Genomic DNA, 22,633 nt, shown 5'->3' with positions numbered 1-22,633 from the left:
ATATGTTTCTTGCTATTTCAACGAGTCTTTTGTCCGCTATTCTACGGATATGATTGTTTCATTCTTTTTTCTGTTATTGTCCATTCATTTATACCCTTTACATTGCATTTTGTTCTGATATTGTCACTTCTTATACTGTCTCTCAGCTTGTTTCTATTCTCATATCTGCATTTTTCAATATTCTCTATGTTTTTGTTGTGTCGAGTCTTGTTTCTGATTCGAACGTCATTAATGGTATTATCATCCTGCTAATCAATTTTATCTTTTTCTTCTTTTTTAACCTCTTTATAACTGAACAGTGTAATCTCTAGGTACTTTATTTCAATTACTTGTTCGATACTAACTCCATCGATTTCCATTTTACATTATCATGAGACTTAATAGCCCATGAATGTAAAGTCCTGTGAATATAGAATGCACCTGCAGCACTTTATGTTGGTTGGAAACACAAATACAAAGGACGGACGCTTGGGGTCTCAGGTGAGACATAGAGGTTAAGTAATTATAATAGATTATTATTATAAAAGCTAACACTAAAGTAATTCAACAATCGTTATTAAACATTATTACATGGCGCAGTCTTGTGGTCAATGAAACCTGCTGCTTTCAAACTAAAACGAAAACAAGAAGTTGTTAGAATTAGACCAATATGGAGTTTAGAATCCTCCAATAATTATCATTTGAACGTGACGTGGCTGAAAACTTTGGGCGATTCAAACAGATATTTTAAATTTACCTCTTTACCAGTGACAAGCTGTTAAATTTTTTAGGAGGTAAGTGTTTTAAAGTGTTTAACAACTAAAGTTTAGCGGATGCGTAGAGAAGAGGAAAGAGAGCTATTTGATACTTAGCTTAGCTATTAGAGACTAATTAACAGTCGTTAATGATCTACAAGAAAAAATGTTGCAGAATCATGAGTTTACCTTACAAAAGGCAATAGACACATGTGGAGCATATTAAATTTCAAAAATATAGTGTAAATAAGTTCAGTCAAGTCAAGCACTTTTCATTCAAAGAATATTCATTCTGTAAAAGGGAGAAATGGTAATTAAATGACAAGGGGAAAAGCTTTGAATAACAACTTTAATACTGGAAGAAGCAGAAGATGGGAGCAGAAGAAAAACTCAAGGAAAAATAGTCAATGGGGGAAATGAAGTCGAGCTCATGAGTTCTGAATGTGTCCAGCATTCGGTAAAATGTGCAATAAGTATCTATATTACAACCATTTCGAGAAGATGTGTAACAACAGAATCGTAAAGCAAAAGTTTTTTCTTATACAAATCAATTTTAACATGCAACTAAAAATGACGAAAAGACCTTAAAAATAGTTTTTCTGTTATTTTAAATCGCAATATAACTAATAGATGGTGCCATACTATAACTAACAAGGAAAGCTATGATTAACAAAATATAAAATAGAGAGTTATTGACGACGTATTGTATGCCATACTTTAATAAAATCACTTTTATTTTGACATATACGCATGCGTAGTTTTGGCTCCTTTATTAATGTGCTTTATGAACGCTGCCTGTATTTAATTTAAACACAGATCAGAGAACTTTTATTTAAAGATCATTTATTTTGACTTAACCTGTCAAATCACGTGTAGAAAGAAAAAACTGCCAACTTCACTTATATTTATATAGATATTTGATCAAATTTGTTGTATGTTTTGTTTTAATATTTATTTTATATTTATTATATATTATTTATTTAATGAATATTGTTTTTGGTAATATTATTATTCTTAATTAGTAAATCTTCATTATTATTGTTTTACGTTATACCGATAATAATGGGTAAAACGTAGAAGTATTTATAACAACTCTATTTTCATCATTATTTGCGCCATCTAAACTAGCTATATCTAATGGTTCTTTCATATTGTAAGATGAATGTTATAGATTATAGTATTCTTTTAATAAGAATTTAATTAAATTTAACGTTTTACTCTTTTTAATAATCTTATTTTAATTTTTAATCTATTAGGTATATAACTAACAACGAGGATCATATTGGTATTTATAGGTTATTTTAATACGAGTATTATACAAAAATATTTAATGTCATAAATAAAATTAAATAAAAATAAAATAAAAATAAAATAAAATAAAATAAAATAAAATAAAATAAAATAAAATAAAATAAAATAAAATAAAATAAAATAAAATAAAATAAAATAAAATAAAATAAAATAAAATAAAATAAAATAAAATAAAATAAAATAAAATAAAATAAAATAAAATAAAATAAAATACAATAAAATAAAATAAAATAAAATAAAATAAAATAAAATAAAATAAAATAAAATAAAATAAAATAAAATAAAATAAAATAAAATAAAATAAAATAAAATAAAATAAAATAAAATAAAATAAAATAAAATAAAATAAAATAAAATAAAATAAAATAAAATAAAATAAAATAAAATAAAATAAAATAAAATAAAATAAAATAAAATAAAATAAAATAAAATAAAATAAAATAAAATAAAATAAAATAAAATAAAATAAAATAAAATAGAATAGAATACAATAACATAGAAAAAAATACAATAAAATAGAATAAAATGGAATAAAATAGAACAAAATAGAATACAATAAAATAAGATTTAATGAAATAAAATCTTAAATTTGACGAATATTAACAGACCTGCAGCAGTACCTATGTAGTTTAATTGGTCTGTCATTTGGTCTATCTTTTATTTTATTTTTTGGTTTTATTAATATTTGACAGTAAATAAATATTATTCATTTGCTTTGTAACTCTTTGAAAGAGAACAACAGTTACAAAGAGGATTTCAACACTGAAGCATGTGTCGAAATGAAATAGTTCATAATAATTTTCTAAAATTTAATCAACAACAAACGATTGTTTACGATAGTTTGATAGAAATGGATCTGTGGAATTTACTTCTTTGATAGTGGATATGGACAGAAGAAACATTACTTACTTTATTGTTATTGGAAATGATCAGATCTCAAAAATATTTGCAATTTTATTGGAAGGCCAACAAATTGCATATTTTGCCTTGAAGTTACCATTAAACATATAAATTAATATTGTTCTGAAGCTATTTTCTTGTGGCATTTTCATGTAATTACTATTTAAATGGGAATAAGCCACAATAAAAGGTTAAAGTAAGTTAATTGACGTTTCAATTTCCACTTCGGAAATCGTTTTCAAAATACAAACATTAGTAAATTAAACAAATTTTGTTTAATTTACTAAGGTTTTCGGCGTAAAGTAATGAGTTTTAGTGTTTGTATCACATTTTAGCCCTGTTGTATGTACTTCTGAATGTCCAGTTTCGATTTTCCTTCGTTTGCTATCCCTGTCCCTAGGTTTTTAAATTCTTCGCATTTTTTTACATCCCCAATCGAGAATTTATTCCTTTATTCTAACATATTCCATTTTACCTATGTAGAATTACATCTATGTAGAAAATATAGAAAACTGTCCCAACCAAGTAATTAGATTTTATCGATACGCACTCTAAGGATCTGGTACTGTTTGAGCTGGATTTGGTTTCTGGTTATTATATGAGAATCACAAAAATCTGGTTAGACCCTACGGGTTCTTGGCGGTATCCTACATACCTAAGGTGGAGAATCTCCCAAAATATGCAGCAAGCTAGGCGTATCTAAGAGTTTTGGTCTTTGTTCTGTAGAAAAATCTATGACAATAAATGGGAAATATGTAACAAGCACCAATCGAGACAACAGATTCTTCAGAAAACTTCGTAAAGATACCTTATTTGCACCCAAAGACTTTTTTTTAGAGATATAATGTATAGCAAAATGTTTATATTGGTATAGTTTAAAAAAATTATTTCTTGTCCTTTATAAAATTGTAAAATTGTTTGCAACGTTTTCGTGACATCTGAGAAAGGCAAAATATAAACAGCAGTATAAATCTAGTAAACCAATAATGTGGAAATTAAAGAACACATACCTTTAATCAATACAGTCTAATACAAATAAGAGTGACAGCCAAAAAATAAAAACCAATACTTATCTAAATATAACTAACATCAGAAATAATTAAATATATTATACATGCATTACAAACCTGTATGTTTCTCAGCCGACTTTAAAGTAAAGGCTTGCAGTCGACTAACGGAACTTCTGCCTTTCTTATTGGAGGCATATAATCCAATATCAAATCCAGCTCCCGACTCCAAACCACCAACAATAAACAGAGGGGTCTTGGATGAAACGTTGCTTACCAATTTTCTTGTTGTTGTGTCAAATACTTCCATAATAAATTCTTGTTCAAGACCGCCATCAAAACCCTTAATACATTCTACATTTAAAGAATCTGACGTTTGGTTGAGTATACTGCAATTGGAAAGTGCATCGGGTTTACCTGAAATGTGAAAAAATAGAACAATCAGTTTACAAATTATATCTTAAAGTTTTCTAATATATATATTTTTTATAAAACGATGTAAAACTTGTGTCATTTCTAAATAAAACGAAACGGTTATACACTTCTATTTTAACGAAAGTCTTTGAGCGACACAAAGCATTGCTCTATAAAATGAAGTTTTGGACCTTAAAGAGGAAAATTAGTGACTTACTAGAAGCAGTTGGGATGTAAACAAGAATTGAATAAATGCGTATTTTGTGCTTAAACAATTTGATGTAGTGGTATGCATGTAAGTTTATTAAAAATCCCTTCCGGGTTACATCACAGAACGTTTTCGGACTAAAAAGCCCATCATCAGTGTTTTGTTACTCGGTCCACATGAGTTAGGCCACTAAATACCTGGGTAAAAACCCTTTACATGATAAAAAATTTAATGTTTTACATTTTATTTAAAACTATGTTGCAATATTTGAATATTTCTCAAATAACCTACATGGTAGTGTACGACTCCAACTAGGGATTGGTGCTGACCCTCAGACGACAACTCTTGATGAGTTGCCATCTAGAACCCATTCAGACATCGTCTGAGGGTCAGCAGCAACTCCTAGTGGGAGTCTTAGGTTGCCATGTAGGTTATCTAAGAAATATTTAAACATCACAACATAATTTTAAATAAAATGTAAGACATGTTAAATTTTGTATCATCTAAAGGGTTTTTACCGAGGTATTTAGTGCCTTGACCGATATGCAACTAGCAACAAAAGACTGACCATGGACTTTTTAGCCCGAAAAAGTTCTGTGAGGTAACCCAAAAGGGATTTTAAATTAAATACCTTTTATAAAGCATTTTAAATAAACTTTTGTAATTGATGGTATACAGCCAAATACAGGAATTTTATTTTCCTTGTGGATTATGGTATACATGCAGTTTCGTTGACTCATTCAGAGCAAAAGTATTGAAAGTTGAAATAGTTGAAATGATTAGCAAGATTATAGAAAAATACAGCACATAAAGAAAAATATTATACACTTATTAGGAGTCCCAAAAATCTACAAAGAAAATGTTTCCCGAGACCGATTTGCAGCAGCAGCATGAGTTCTTCTTGCAGCAGACTGTCAAAGTTCCTACAGCTTCTACGAGCACAAAACACAACATCTTACATCAAAAACTCACAGCAATTCTTGCAAAAACTAGCAGAAATAAATTAAAATTCTAACAATGTGCTAGTCAGTTTGATACCATTGGAGAAAACTTTAAAAATAATAAGAGCTAAACTAGAGAGGGATGATACATTGATAACAAAACACAAACCAAATGTATCAGAAATCATGGAACTACTAGCACTTAGCACAGATAACACTTATTTTCAACTGGGTATTCATTTCTATAAGTAAAATTTTGGTTTAGCCAAGGACTTATCTTTATCTCCATTATTAGCAGATATATTCATGGAGTATTTCGAATAAAACCTTGTACACAAACCAGACAAACAAACCCCAGTATTGGGGTTATATAGAGATATGTAAATGATGTGTTCTTTAATTGGACTCACGGATCAGAAGCACCGAATAAATTTCTGATGGACATCAACAATAAAGACAAATCAATCAAATTCACCATGGTAAAAGAAAACAACAACTCACTTCCTTTTCTGGACGTGCTAATCACAAAAAAAGACACAGGGTATGTAACTACAGTATACAGAAAACCAATCCATACCAACAGATATTTAAACCACCACTCGAACCACAGCATCAAAAACATCAAAAAAGGAATTATCAAATCCCTATATGATAGAGCCCGAAGAATCTGCTTTAATGAAAATTAATTTCAGGAGAAAACAACCTCCTAACAAAGGTGCTGGTTAAAAATGATTACCCACTGTCATTTACAAACAAGGAACTCCACAATATTGAAAAAAGAAAACAACATAACACCACAAGCAATCCAGAAACACTCACAAGAAAAGACCCAAATATGACAACAATACCACATATAAAGGGCTTATCATCAAAACTGAAGAGGGCAGGAAATAAGTTCATCACAACAACATTTAAAACAACCAACACACTGAGATCTATCCTATTCACAATTAAACCCAACAACACACAGGAAGGAAAAAAACATTGCACCTATTAAATACCCTGTAAATGCCAAAAATTCTATGTAGGAGAAACCACAAGACCACCAAGTGTCAGGATAAATGAGCATGAAACGTACGACAAGAACAGAGACTTCTCAGAGATAATTTCTAATTTTAATGAAGTTCAATATAATTAACAAAAAAACAAGAAAAATTTATTGAGTTTCTTAATTCATATATCTAGATACAGACACTAAATTATTAATTAGATTTTTATTATATCTCAGGGATCTTATTTAAGTTTAGGAACACCTTTATCTTTAACTAGTATTCAACAATGTATAGAAGTAGAAGTCAAATAAATAAAATTCAAATTGATTCAATACAGTTAAATATAATGTTAAAGTCCTTAACAAAATTATTACACGTATAAGTAAACAACTTTGAAATATCAATGTTCCCTATCTTGAAAATTAAACTGCGCAGCCCCAAAATTAAATTAACTTTACCAAATAACATAGGTATACTACTTTATAGAAAATTTTCAAAAGAAAAATCTTACAAATTAATTTTATTATTTGTTTTGTTTCAACTTTATGCCTCTGAAATATTGTTTAAAAAAACCCATCAACTTTCAGTTCTGAAATATCCCTGATATTTGTTTATCAAAAAACTCTCTAACTAAACACCTTTCTTTGGTCTGCTTACACGTAATCTATATCAAACGTCCTAACAAGCCATACTACCTCTTTTTTTGACTGCCAAAATAATCCTTGTCTATGATTCTCCTGATGATTAATAATTTATTGGTATTTACAAATATTGCAAAACTTAACTACTGCAATTTCTCCGAATCAGCATTCATAGACTAGAACTGCTACCACTTTTTAACTCTTGTTCACAAATTACTTTTACAACCGTTCACAACTATAGGTACTAAATCACTTCCCAGGATTTAATGTTCTTATTTTTAAGTCAGTAACAGATGACCATTCCTCTCGGCTTTTACATTCCATCAAACATCCAAATTAATTTCTTTCTTTTCTTTTTAGCTTTCTATCAAATTTCTCGGAGAGGAATTCTTCATTTAAAAAACCAGTGGGAAAGACAATAGGCACCGTTAATTACTGTGTGTATTATATCTACATAATGTGTTAGTTTATACGTGTATATTGTTACGATAATAAATATTATGGCGTATAAAACTGTAAATATATTATGACTAATTCTTTTTTATTCTAGTCATTTCGGTGCCCAGTTGAAAGACCTGTTTGCCTGCCGGCAGAAATCTCTAGTCCCTTCGCCTAAAGACCAGTCCATGAGTCACATTGTCGTCTAATGGGTGGAAGGTCATCGATTCATCGCCAGATCCTTCTAGATAACGGAATTATATATATATATATATATATATATATATATATATATATAATGGGACATTTTATTTAGGGGGAGTTAGTTTTTTTGAAGATCGCGCCGCGTCTTAAAATGTAACGCACGTATTATAATAAATTATTAAGTGTAAGATAAATTAGTAATAAAGACTTTAATAAATTTGTGAGTGTTATAAATAGATCCTTCAGTAATAAATAAAAACAGAAAATTAGACTTATAATAATATAACAATATACTGTGCCGGTCAATGTTAGATTCATGAATGGTCCAATACATGTGCTCCAAAATTTGAAAAAATTTTTTTTATTTTTTTATTCATAACTCCTTTAGTTTTTAAGCTAACGGGTTGGTTAAAACAATGTTTTATTGTTTATAATGGGTGGTGTATCATAAATTACTTTCAAGCTCTTCGTTTTAAAACTATTGCGCTGAAAGGGCTTGAAGGTGGTGCTAAACGCATGCGAATAGAACCTTTAAATAATCATCTTCTTACACATCACATTATTGGTCTTACACTGGCTTTATGAAGTCTTGACTTCATCTCAGTGTTCATGTGTCTGTTTCGCTATATAGTGTTATTAAGGCATCCTGCCAGTCTACTTGCTTTTTGTACTTGAACTCTCACTTCTTTGTCCAGGTCTCCACAGCTGGTTTCCACAGTTCCCAGATATTTTATTTCCATTACTCGTTCAATACTGTTGCCGTCAGTTTCTATTTTACATCTGGTTGGTTCTTTGCTGACTACTATTATTTTTTTAGTTTTCTGAGATGAGATTGTCATATTAAATTCTTTTGTTCTTATGTTAAATCTCTGGATCAGTATTTGCCTTCATCTTCATCTTGGGCTATCAATATTGCGTCGTCTGCGTAACAGAGTATTTTGATTTCTTTCTTTCCCATTCTGTATCCTCTTCATTTGTTAACGCTTTTGTTAATAAGTCTTCTTGTCTTATTCCGCTGCCTATTTCTATAGGTTCTGTAAGTTGTCCATTTATTTTGACTTCCATTTTGTTATTTTGGTAGATGTTTTTGATAGTTTTTATAATGTTTAGGGGAACTTCTCTATTATACAGAAGATGGATTACATCTGTGAGTCTTTGTCAAACGCTATCTTTAGGTCAATCACACACATAAATGCTGGTCTATTATACTCTATTGATTTCTCGGTAATTTGCTTTATAAAGAATATTGCATCTGTACAGGATCTTCCACTACGAAAACCTTGCTGTTCATCTGCTAAACTTATCCTCTGATTTATTATTACTTGTAACATTTTAGTTTTAGGGTAGTATTTAACAAGTTTATACCTCTGTAGGTTTCTGGCTGTCTTTTATCTCCTGTTTTGAATAGTAAAATTAGTTCGCTCGTTCTCCATTCCTCCGGTATTTTATTGTATTTGATAATTTAATTAATTAATGTTGTTAATTGTTCTGTCATGGCTGCTCCACAATATTTCAGTAGTTTATTTGGTATCCCGTCTTTACCTGCTGCTTTTCTGTTCTCTAGCTTTTCAAGTATTTTACAAACTTCCTGTACATTTATACTAAATTCTTTATTTGTGGTAATTTCTGGTATTTACGGTTTTAGCGTCGTTTGTTCTTCCTCTGGATATAGCTTTTTTAGGTAGTCAATCCACGTATCCTTTTCTATGTGTTTTGGTTCTATTAGTTCCTTTACCTCCATTCTTTGACCACTTATAAAGCGGCATATTTCCTTTTGCAGACAGTAAAAGTCATGTTCCATTTCTGTGTATTTCGTTTCTAATTGTCTTGTAATTATGGTATGCCTCTTGTGTTTTAGTTGACATGTTTTTCACGTAAGCTTTTTTCTTTTCTTTACATTTTTCCTTCACTACTGTATAAAACCATGGAGTTCTTCGCCTTGGGAACGATTTATATTTATTTATATTTATTTAAATAATCATATCTAGTTTAATTTTCAGTCTATAAAAATAAAAGAAATTACATATCTTTAGTAAAAACAAGCTGTTTTTTTATATTACAGCATTTTTTCTGTATCTTTTTTAGTTGTAAATCAGAAACGAAACATTTTCAACCAGGATGGTTTTGACAGGGGTAAGTTTTTTACTTTTTGCGCCACAAAAAATATAAGCAGACTTTATTTTAGTTATAACTTACCTTAATTTTTATGCAAATTATTTTTACTAGTAGTTATTATTAAGGTTCTTTTAAGATCTTAAAAAAATTTTTAATAGGTTTTTCATGAAAAACTTTTTTTTCCATTTTCCGATTTTTCAACATACAATGTTTGGATTTTTGTATTTGGCGAACAAAAGTCTACTTTCTAACACCTATAACTCCTAGCAGTTTTCTCGACATGTAAATTTTTTGCAGTTAATCGCGAAAAACCGTTTAAAAACATGCCTTTTTGCAGTGTAATTTGTAAACTTTCAGTGACGAATTACTCTAAAAATACACTAACGAGCATAAAATTAGGGTCACCCTGTAATTTGAATTTATTTTAGAAATTATTATTCTGTTTTAACTATTTTCGGTTGTAACATAGTTTACTAACGGATTGCTTAAAGAAAACAACGTTTTTGTCGTTTAAAGTTTATTAAAAGTAATGGAAATGAAGCATTTTCTTTTGATATGCTAAATATTGAAAAGGGACAATTTTAATTGATGTGCTTTTTGTTAAAAAAAAAGAAATTTTAAGAACTTCAGTAGCGAGTATTCCCTCCTCTGGCAGTGATAACAGCTTGCAATCGACGAGGCATGTTTTGGATCAGATTTTGGATCACATTCTGCGAAAGATTATTCCATTCTGGCACCAATATGTCGCGAAGCTCTCTCGAATTTTTGGGGGCCGGCACATGACTCCGTAAACGTCTCTTCATCTCATCCCAAACATGTTCTATGGGATTGATATCTGGACTGCGAGCAGGCCAAACAAATCGTGTGATTTGAACCTCGTCAAGATACTCAGTAACTCTCCTAGCAGTGTGGGACCGTGCATTATCATGCATAAATGTTGCGTCGTCTCCAAGAATAACCATAAACGGTAAAACATGGTCTTCCAGAATCTGTGACCAATCTGGCAATTCGGTGTTCACGGGAAAGCGGCGGTCCAGTTACTCTAGTTCGAGAAGATAAACCAGCAGCATGAAGTCGTCTCCTAACTGTCCATTCACTTATGTTTACATTTCTCACTTCTTGCAGATGATTTCGAAGAGAAACTGCCATGACCGTTCGGTTTCTCAAAGCACTAGAAACGACAAAGCGGTCATCTCTAGCTGTTGTAATCCTGCCTCGACCTGAACCAGGTCTTCGAGTAAGCAGACCGGTCTCTTCGTACCGTTGCCATAGTCGTTGCACACTCGAGATACACCAACATTTCTCGCAGTTTCGCGCTGACCGTGGCCATCTTCTAACGCCGCCACAATTCTTGCCGCCACAACAGAATTTATGCTCATTGCAATACACTGACAGTGATAACAATACACAAACAATTTACAATTGACGTTAAAACCATAGAAACAAAAACTGTGCTGATAACGGTTTTTAGGAATTAGGCCCTTTTTATCTCAAACGCTTGTCGAAACAACAACGACAACAATTTTTTTTTCAAGAAATCCATTAGTAAACTATGTTACAACCGAAAATAGTTAAAACAGAATAGTAATTTCTAAAATAAATTCAAATTACGGGGTGACCCTAATTTTATGCTCGGTAGTGTAATGACTTTTCAAACAAACTTTAAGGAACATTTTTGGGTGATAACCACGACCAAAGAAAAAGCATTAGCATGGCGTAGATTTTAATCTTTAGGATATTTTCTACCTACTGTCAAATTTTTTTTAAATACACACACACACACACACACATATATATATATATATATGTATGTGTATATATATTATATATATATATATATATATATATATATATATATATATATATATATGTATATATATATATATGTATGTGTATATATATATTATATATATATATATGTATATATATATATATATATATGTATATATATATATATATATATATATATATATATATATATATATATATATATATATATATATATATATATATGATCGAATAATACGAATTCTGAGCAGAAAACCGTCGTATTCTGCACTATTATCACTGTACCTTATTATGCAATAAGGAATTTTTTTTAACTATTTGTAATGAAAAACGCTATCTAGTAGTTCATTTGTCATAAAATTACCTGATTTAGTTATCTCTGTTAATTTATAGATTTTTTGCATTTTCGCGTTTTTTCTATGTTTTTCCAATTCAAACAGTTTTTATCTAACCTTGGTTCTTGGTCCATTTATAAATGTTTAATAAATTATCTTCTACAGCCAAGATAAAGTTTTGCAGAATATCTTTTTGTTAATAATCTATTTTTATTTAAATCTCATAATCTATTTACTATTAAATCTACATTTAACCACTGCACTGAACTAATTCTATATTCATTTAAAAGCTAAAAATTCACATGGTCTTCACATGTGTTGTACTAAATTGTGGATGAGTTTTAAGTAAAGTTTGATTCTGGCATTACTTATGATATGTCTATATACGTAAAAAAGTAATAATTCAGTAAAATATGGATTTTTACTATTCTATTAATACTTTACGTTTTAACCATTATACACGACGTTTCCTTGTGCCTATTATTACAATGATAATTATAGTTTGTTATTTTCCTTTATATATTTTTTGTGAATAATAAAAATATAAAAAGTGTTATTTTATTGCTAAAACCTACAAAAATATTAATTAAAAATGCATCAAATAAAATAAACGAATTTATGTAACAGCGCCGATTTACGGAACAAAGTATTTTCGATTCCACCGCCATTATTTTTGCTACAAGGTTTGAACATGACAGAACTCACGGGTACTTTTTTCGAGAACGTATTTTATATATGAATAAATGTCATCGAATGTGAAAATGTGATGAAAATGTCGAATATCCATTATATTAGAAATATTGTAACCGAGCGCGTCAAAATAAAATTACGCCAATGAAAACAGAGCGACAGAACACGTCTGCCGCACCGTAATTTAAGCAATAAAAACCAAATTATATTTTGCACCAGGTTTCAGCGGCTATCAATTGGATATGTGTCAGAAATTATCAGCTTAAACCAGGGATATCAATCAAAAACTAAATCGAGTTAAAAATACATAACGGCGATTAAAGCACAGCACAGCCATTTAATGATTTCATAAAAACTTTCTATGAACATTTTGAATAGTTTAACTTCGGTACACATACATTGCATTCAGGAGTTTATACAGATGTACAGAATTGGTAGAAATAGGAAATATCTATCTAAAGAATCCCATTGAATGACAAATAAAGAAGTAAAGTATGTCATTATATAGCTAAAAGTTTTTAGGCCACATAAAATAACTGAATTTTAATCAAATAAAAGGCAGATATTGAGGCAAAAATTTAATTAAATCTTGCCCAAGTACTCAGCTCCTAGAGCATCTTCAGGAGCGTCTAAAATAAGCCAAGAAACGTTTATTCAACTGAAGGAAAATTAATTAACTTTCATAAGTTTGATTTCTTCTTTTCCACTGTATTGGTAGTGCTTGGTAGACCTTTTTATTGTAGTCAACCACCCACTATCTAATAGATTGTTTAGTCTATTTCTTACATTCACACTCTATGTTCACTTCAGTTGCCCCCAAACTAACACGCAAATTATCACTGACAAGTTTGAGCGTAAGATCTGGATTTGCAATCTACATAAAGTAATCTATATAATTTTACATTTCATCAGTTGACTTCCTATAGTAGTGTCAGTTGAACCTTTGTCAATGTTCAGTTTCATAGAATTTTGAAATGTGCAGACCACATCACCATCATTGTGACTGCCCATCCAAGTTGTCATATGTCAGATGCCACTTCCGTTAAGACCAATAGCCATTCAAGAGAACTTGGGAGAAATATCGTCTTGAAGACTTGTAACGGACTAAAAGTATGAACAATTTCTCTGTGAATTACAGAAACATTTTTAGGAGGAATGGTTGGAAATTTGGGTTCAAAATGGTTTGGAATATCATACCAAAATATTTTTTCATCCCTTTCCTCACTTTTTTTGCTACTTTGTTCTACATTTTCACCTTTATTGTCTGGCTTTTCATTACTATTTTCAGTCACTGTATCTATCATTTCTTCATTGTTTACATTATCTTCACGTTCTAAAGTTTCTTGATTATTTATTTCATCTTCAGATTGAATGATTTCGAAATCTGATTCTTCAGAATAGCTGCCAGAAGGATATCGATCAATAGAAACTTCACTATCTGTATAGTTTGCATCTTTAGAATTATCACTATTGGCAAATGGATCTTCAACATCATCTAATTCTGAATCAGAATAAAAATTGTTGGCGAACTTTTCTATATCTAATTGAGTCAGCGGTTGACGTCGCTTCATGTTGAAAAAAACCATTGGAATGATGATTCGCACCGAAAACAACGCTTGTGATTATATATCTCGTGGAGAAAAATGTGCAAAGGGATAACAGAATTAGCCCCTGCACAACGACTCCAAAAGGTTCTCTCAAAAGACCACACAAATGAAATCGGACTGATCAAAAAGCCGAATGGTGATATACTGAGAGTCTAACGGAAACTATTAGAGAACTGTTATTGACCCATTTTCCTGGCTCTCAACAAATACAAGAAGATGAACCGCAAAGTATGCAGCTGGCAGAGGCTCCAAGGGGCCTCAACAGATCCAGCAGGCAACTAGCGGAAAAAATCTTGACACAAAATAAAATCGAATGGGCCGTTAAAAGCTTTAAACCTTTTAAATCCCCTAGTAAGGACGGAATATTTCCTGCTTTACTCCAAAAAGGCTTCTACAGCGGCTTTTCATAGCAAGCCTGGTGTTAGGTCACATTCCAAAAACTTGGAGGGACGCAAAGGTGGTTTTTATAACAAAGGCGGGGAAACGTCCTACAGACGAAGCGAAGTTTTATCGTCCTATATGCCTGACCTCCTTTCTCCTAAAAACAATGGAGAAACTAGTAGATTACTACATAAGAAGCGAAACATTAGCGAGGAAACCACTTCACAAACATCAGTTTGCCTACCAGACTGGCAAATCCACTATAAATGCTCTGAATTCGCTAGTCGAAAGAATTGAAAAGACAATAGTGGCAAAAGAAATAGCTCTTTGCGCTTTCATTGACATAGAGGGAGCATTCGATAATACCTCATTTGAATCCATAAAAAGAGCACTAGTAAAGAGGAGCATTGAAGTCTCACTAATACAATGGATTCTGGTTTTATAACCCAAGGTTACGCAGATAACCTAGTTGTTACAATTAGAGGCAAGCATGACCAGACTATATCTAGTCTCATGCAAACTGCTCTTAACGAAATTAAAAGTTGGTGCTCGAAAGAGGGCTTAAATGTCAACCCCAGTAAAACCACTTTGATACCTTTCACAAGGAGACGTAAATACAATTTACAGGCTCTAAATATGAATGGCATCACATTAGACTATTCCAAGGAAGTAAAATATCTGGGGGTAACCCTAGATCAAAAAGTCACCTGGAATAGTCATATTGAAAAAAATTTATCCAGAGCTTTGGTGACAAGTTGGACCTGCCGCAAGACGTTTGGAAAGACTTGGGGCCTACAACCGAAAATGACTCTCTGGTCATATAAAACAATAATTAGGCCCATGATCACATACGCATCATTCGTATGGAGGCCAAAAACACAACACACAACAGCTAACGCCAAGCTGCAAAAAGTGCAGCGGCTAGCTTGTCTGGGAATCATAGGGACAATGTCAACATGTCCCACTGCAGCTTTAGAGGCGATGCTGAACCTTCCTCCCTTGCAGTTTTGCATAAGGAGGGAGGCAGTAACTACCTCCTTAAAACTGCGACAGACACAAATAATGAAACCTGGAGATCTAGTTGGCCACCTGAAAATCTTAGAAGAAATTCCATTGGATTCTAAGGACATTCCGATAGACGCTATGCCAGTCAAATTCGACTTTGAAACACCCTTTGAAGTGAATTATTATGACAGTATTATCCATATTATAAAGTGGAAAGATGGAATTAATAGTAGAGAATTGGGAAAGAATCAGGAACATGGTAAATTGATCTATAAAATGTAATTGATGGTATGTAGTCAGTTATTGTAATATTGATATATTTAGGAATAGAATAAAATTATAGGTAGAGTTACTAGAGAATTACTCAGTTTGTTTTTAAAGGTTAAGATCTATCATATCATATATTGTTTAGTATGTTGCAGTAGATATTACTTAAATGGTTGGTGTCTGTCTTATAATTGATAGGTTCAGGAGTTTTATTAATGTGTACCAGTTCAAGGAAAAAAATATATAAAATTTGAAATATATATATATATATATATATATATATATATATATATATATATATATATATATATATATATATGAAGTAAGAACTAAAATCGTGTAAGTACCACTGGTATTACCGGATGATTACGCACATCGAGCAACATCAATCCCTCGGGCCAGAGGTTCTCTGGCTGAATTAGGTAGCTCTCCGGACGTAATCATCTTAATAACACCTATGGTGCATAAATAACTATTAAACCATTATTTTTTAATTGATAATAAAACGCACATAGCAGGGCGGGCGCCAATTTGTACAGTGATAATTTAAACCAGAAAAAATGTATGCCCTAGATCTTATTTCTCTCTCTTATACAAGGCGCCGCGCACTCGCAGCGCTCGTCTTGTCATAAGCACTTCATTAACGCTTAAAAAACAATAATTTAAAATGAAATAGGCCCAAAATACTCATCGGAAAATGATAGAACAATGTTTGAAATTAATTTAGGTTCTTGGTCAATTTAAAAATAGTGTTTTTTACTTGTGATTTTGGGCCTTAAAAAATTGTAATTTTGCGTTTTTTTCAGTTTTAAATTATTTATAACTCGAAAACGATTAAGTCTACAAAAAAAAACTAAAATATACTTATTTTGTTCAGATTGATCCAAAAAATAAAAAAAAATAGCCGGTCCGAAACAATTGATTGTAATAATTTGTTTAAAAAAAAATTGTTTAAAAAAATTTGAACAACTTTTCGCCTGAGCGACCTCTTGAACCTTATTTTGGGTTATGTCATGAACTGATTATGCAAAAAAATCTCATGGGCATATTTTTCCGAACAAAACCTGAGCTTTTCGCTTAGTCAAAATCTAAATTGGTCTGGGGACAGACCCAGACCAATAAAAAGCATACATTTAGAAATGCTGAGATATCAAAAATAAGCAAGAAGTAACACCAAATGAAAGTAAACTGAAGTGAAATTTACTTTTACCTATCTTTAAAGTTATACCTTTTGGTATACTTTGGCAAAGTCGGAATTGATTCTCTCCTATTATTCTTATATTTATTATTTGTTTCACAATATTAATTTTTGCCTAATATTAGGCAAAAAGAATATGTATTATATCTTATTCACTATTAGTGTACTTACCCGCCGGGTTAATATAAAATACACAGGGCTCCTTTTGCATTCCGATCTCGTTCTTACCCCAACACAACAGAGTGCCGTAATCTAATTCACTCACTGGTTTATAAGATGCTATGCTGCGCCCCTTTTCCGACTGGATTTGGCTATAAGGAATGTCGATCATATCGGCAGAATTGTTAAATTTCCACACAAATTGAATATCGTTCGGATTACCTTCTAATTCGCAGACGATTCGAGCTATTTCGTGTCTCGCCACTCCGAATACCTTCGGCTGTCCAGGGCGACAGACAGGAATAACTAAAAACAGAGAATGTGTATAAATAAAAAATGGTATATATTGCGCAAGTTCGAAAATATTCTTAAAGAGTACTGTTAATTATTGTGTTACATGTCTAAACAAAATAATTTATATAAATTTTGTGAAAACTTCTATGCAGGCCTTTTCAATCGTGATCAAAACTCATGGATCCGGATAAGCAAAATTTTTGAGCGCTTTAACGACTTGTGCTCGTACTGTTCGTTTTGATGTTTAAATATTTTGTTTAAAGGTTAGGATGAGTCATGGTATTATACTAACTTATGGCTTATAAAGTGCTAGTCAAAAGTCCGTTTCTCCCTCGTATCTTTTAAACGGTTATACCAATAATAGTGAAATTTGGAGGGAGGTAATAAACAGACGTGTGCTTCTTAACTATAGTTTGTTTTTTAATCAGGAGCAGTAATTCAAATTTACCGCTCCGTAATGCTTCTTTCTAATTGGTCCAACCGCAGGCAAGTTTACTCCACTAAATTATGACAGTTTGACACTAATGATATTTGTAAAATTTTAAAATTCAAAATTTATATCGACGATTTTTTATATTTTCTGCATTATTCCTTTAATTTATAGATTTTTCATTTGCATTTATATAAAAAACAGTTCTCTTCACAACTATTTAGCGACGTATAGTGCTATTAATTAAAAAACGCCGAGTAGATTTGGGTCATTTATCATCCAATGAAAAACAATGCATTATAAACATGTACAAACAAATAAAAATTGATAATCCTGGAATAAAAATAACAGCCATGGTAGCAAAAATAAAACAGGTAACAGGTTAGTTTTGCAGAATAGTTATTGTTAAAATCAAGACTTACTAAAGTAATGTGCTAATTTTAGGTGTTGCGAATTCAACTATTTACAGAACAATTAAGGAATATAAGGAGACTGGAACATTAAGATGTCCTAAAAATATTGGCGATCGACCTTCTATCCTTGCAACATACGATGAAAGAGTTAAAACATCTGTACGACAGATAGTATACAGCTTCTTTTTCAAGAATAAAATGCCCACTTTAAATAAAATTTTAAGTGAAATTAACAACCGCCCAGATCTTCCAAATATGTGTCGTTCATTATTATTTAAATTCTTGAAGCAAATCAATTTTAAGTTAGTAAATATGGGTTAGCCACAAATATCTGTATAGTAAATAAAACGTAAAAAGTCAAAAAATCTTCATATTTTGTCTGAGTTAGGCAATCATTTAGAAGATAAAGAGCTTTATTCAAATGTACATTTTATTATTTTGTAGATACTTGAAGAGAAGTCGAAAAATAGGAAATATCATATTAAAAAATATGAAAATAATAAATGCTATAGGTATTATATTCCTATTTTAGTTGTCCGATACTGATTACTGGATTACCGCAATGCCGAGATAATCAACCAAAAAAGAAGATGTATTTGGTGACTTTCCTAGTAACTTTCTTGGGTGTGAACCTGTCTTTTTAGTTTACTCCTCCTGGTTAAAAAACAAACCATAGTCATAACAAGTGACTTAATGTGACAGATGACATTACAGCGCCACTGTGACAGATAACTTTAAATAGGACCTATTCAACAATACTAATTTTATTTGAATTTAAGCTCATTTTGATGAATAAATTAAATAAATACTAAAATTGTAGTTTCGCATTTAATTAATAAATATTAAAATCTGGTAATTTGTCAAAAAGTTGACCTTTTTCAATTCTCTAATTGTGTTTACGTCAACGTCAACTTTTTTGACAATTAACCAGAGGCGAACGTTAGAATATTTATCAATTAAATGCGAAACTACAATTATTTTAATATACATATTCAATCATATTAATTCTGCTTAGTTTAGTCAATTCAAGTTTAGTCAAGTTGTATTTAGTTAGTTGTTCTTAGTTAATATTCAGTTTAATTATTGTTAAACGAGTCGTTTAAATTTTTACAAAGGCAGAATGGTACTGTAGCCGACAAAGTAGCAGCTGTGTTAATCATTGGTGAATGTGGAAATAATTTCCATGTAGCGGAACGTCTTTTTAATCAGAGGAATCCCGATCGCCCTACATCGAGAGCTTATTTGAGGAAGCTTCTTCGGAAGTTTAAGCAAACAGGTAGTATTCAAGATGTCAAACGATCTGGTCGACCAACAATTAGTGATGACAAAAAAATTGACATAATTTCAGAAATGGTAGTAAACCCTACTTCTTCGACAGCCCAAGTTGCATCTATCTATGGAATCAGTCAAAAGACAGTACACCGAGTGTTGGCTGAAAACAAATTTTATCCATACAAATTAAAAATTGTGCACCAACTTTCAGATGATGACTCCGATCGAAGACTAGAATTTTGTAAAAATATGTCCAATAAAATTAACCAACAGCCTGATTACATAGAAACAATTTGTTTTAGTGACGAAAGTACTTTCTACTCAATTACCAAAAAAAAAAAAAAATATTTAGGCAGGTATTTTGGGATTTTGGTGAACTTGGAAATAACGTTTCAACAAGATGGTGCTCCTGCACACCATTATGGTGCAGTCAGACGTTACCTAGATGAGGAATATCATGGTAGATAGATTGGAAGACGAGGAACGATAGAATGGCCAGCTCGGTCACCGGACCTTACACCATTAGAATTTTTTCTGTGGGAATACTTAAAATCTAAAGTTTACGCTACAGCACCCAACAATATTGACATTTTGAAACAACGAATTGTTAAAGCATGTAGGGCAATTTCCCCCGACACATTTGAACGAGTACGCGAAGAGTTTAAAAATAGGATGCATTACTGTCAGGAAGTAGATAGAGCACATTTTGAACACTTGCTATAAGAACTGGTTGTAAAATATTTATTAATTAAATGAGAAGCTACAATTTTAATATTTATTTAATTTATTCATCAAAATGAGCTTAAACTCAAACAACATTATTATGGCTGAATAGGTATTTTCAATACCTTTCAAACGAGGTAAAACTTGCTATAAGGTCTCGTTAAAAATTATCTGTCACAGTGGCGCTGTAACGTTATCTGTCACTATTACTTCACCTGCTATGACGTCTGTTTATTACCTTCCTCCAAACTTCACTATTACAACAATAACCGTTCAAAAGATACGAGGGGGAAACGGACTTTTGAGTAGCACTGTATAAGGATGACATAGTCTTAGAACTATGGTTAATAATTATCTTTAATGATTGCTTGAAATTTTTTTAAAATAAAATGGTAAGTAACCGAGAACCCAAGTAAGATATATAATAGTATAGCTACATATAATCAATGATGTACAATTAATGGTCGAAATTAGATTTCCTAGGTTTTAATAAATTGACTAACATGGGTATCTACAATTTTCATTCACAACATATCAATTTGTCAAGGCAAGAATCTTTTGCAAACTGATTCCTTATAAGTACTCAAAACGTGAGTAAATAATAATACAGAAAAGAAAGTCAAGATTTGACTGTTTCCACTATATAGTGATATAGTGCTTCCACTATTCGCTTATTTGTATTTCATCCTATCAGGACTCCTCAGAGCGACTATGCAGAAGCTCTGAACGTGAAATCAAATCTTGACTGTCTTTACTGCATTTGTATTTACTCACTTTATGTGAGTAAAAATCAGTTCGCAAAAGTTTCTTGCCTAGATAAATAAATTGATATGTCATGGAATGAAATTGTAGATTTCCCGTGTCAGTTCATTCATCGGCTATTTTGCTTTAAAAATTGTATAAAGCACATATTTGGGCAATTATATGATCTTCGGATCAAAGAAATCTTCGGAGTTCAACCATTTGTTCTTAACTGGTGCCATAGCGTCCGTACGTAGTTATTTTATAACTACTTCTCTTGACGGAAAAGATTTAATTTCACGTTTAAAACTGCTACATAGTCGCTCTAAGAACTCCTGATACGACGGAATCTTTGATGTTGCGCAGCCAGGTCATTTGTCGTCTACCCGGGCCGCGTCTGCCTTCTATTTTTCCTTCTATAATAAGCTGAAGGAAGTTATACCTGTCGTGTCTAAATATGTGTCCAAGATAAGACGTTTTACGCTTCTTGACAATTTCTGTGAGTTCACTTTCTCTATTAATACGCCTTAAAACTTCTTCATTTCTAACGTGGTCGGTCCATGGAATTTTCAGCATACGACGAAAGACCCACATCTCAAAGCTCTCTAAACGTCGTAACGAGCTGTCAGCAAAGAACCAACTAGATGTAAAATAGAAATTGAAGGCATCAGTATTAAACAAGTAATGGAAATAAAATACCTGGGAATTACACTGTCTAGCTATGGAGACCTGGACAAAGAAGTGAGAGATCAAGTACAAAAAGCAAATAGACTGGCAGGATGCCTTAATACTATTTGGCGAAACAGACACAATAACACTGAGATGAAGTCAAAAATTTATAAAGTCAGAGTAAGGACAATAATGACATATGCCTCAGAAACAAGACCCGACACAGCCACAACGCAAAGGCTACTAGAAACGGCAGAGATGAGAGTACTGAGAAGAATTACAGGAAATACGCTGAGAGATCGAAGGAGGAGTGAAGACGTTAGAAGAAAATGTAACGTACAGTGAATAAATGAATGTACACAAAATAGAAAAAAAAAGAATGGAATAACCATAATTAAGGAGACCCGTGTCGCCAAAATACCAAGAGATAAGTCACCAATCGGCAGAAGAAGTATCGGACGACCGCGCAAAAGATGGAGTAACAACCTCCCATAGAGGTATTAATCGGCCAATGAACAAGCAGAATTGCTTATAAAAAGGATGAAAAAGAAGAAGAAATAAATACAGATAAACAGTAAACCAATATGAGTATTCTAAGTCTAAAAAAAATGAGAAAAGTTAAAAATAACACTTATTTAAAAATTTAATATTTCACTGTACTGTACTATTAACCTGTTTCTCTATGTTTACTAAAGATTCAAATCCATGGCCGATTAGAATGACAAAGTAGTCTGATCTTGTATGCAAATCTTACAT

General features: G+C 31.5%; 1 protein-coding gene across 1 annotated transcript in view; it reads right to left on the bottom strand.

Annotated features, from left to right (window-relative positions):
- Window positions 1-22,633, bottom strand: part of LOC140444330 (protein turtle homolog B-like) — a 984,236-nt gene that overhangs the window by 62,975 nt on the left and 898,628 nt on the right. The window contains exons 10-11 of the mRNA XM_072536081.1: window positions 17,348-17,641; window positions 4,073-4,369 (exon numbers count right to left, since the gene is read on the bottom strand). Of these exons, the coding sequence (XP_072392182.1) occupies window positions 4,073-4,369; window positions 17,348-17,641 (591 nt within the window). The remainder of the gene's footprint in view (window positions 1-4,072; window positions 4,370-17,347; window positions 17,642-22,633) is intronic.

Source organism: Diabrotica undecimpunctata, chromosome 6 (genome assembly GCF_040954645.1).
Source record: "Diabrotica undecimpunctata isolate CICGRU chromosome 6, icDiaUnde3, whole genome shotgun sequence".
In the NCBI taxonomy this organism is placed as follows: domain Eukaryota; kingdom Metazoa; phylum Arthropoda; class Insecta; order Coleoptera; family Chrysomelidae; genus Diabrotica; species Diabrotica undecimpunctata.
The sequence above is the reverse complement of the archived record's forward strand: the minus strand, read 5'-3'. Positions and strand labels throughout refer to the sequence as shown.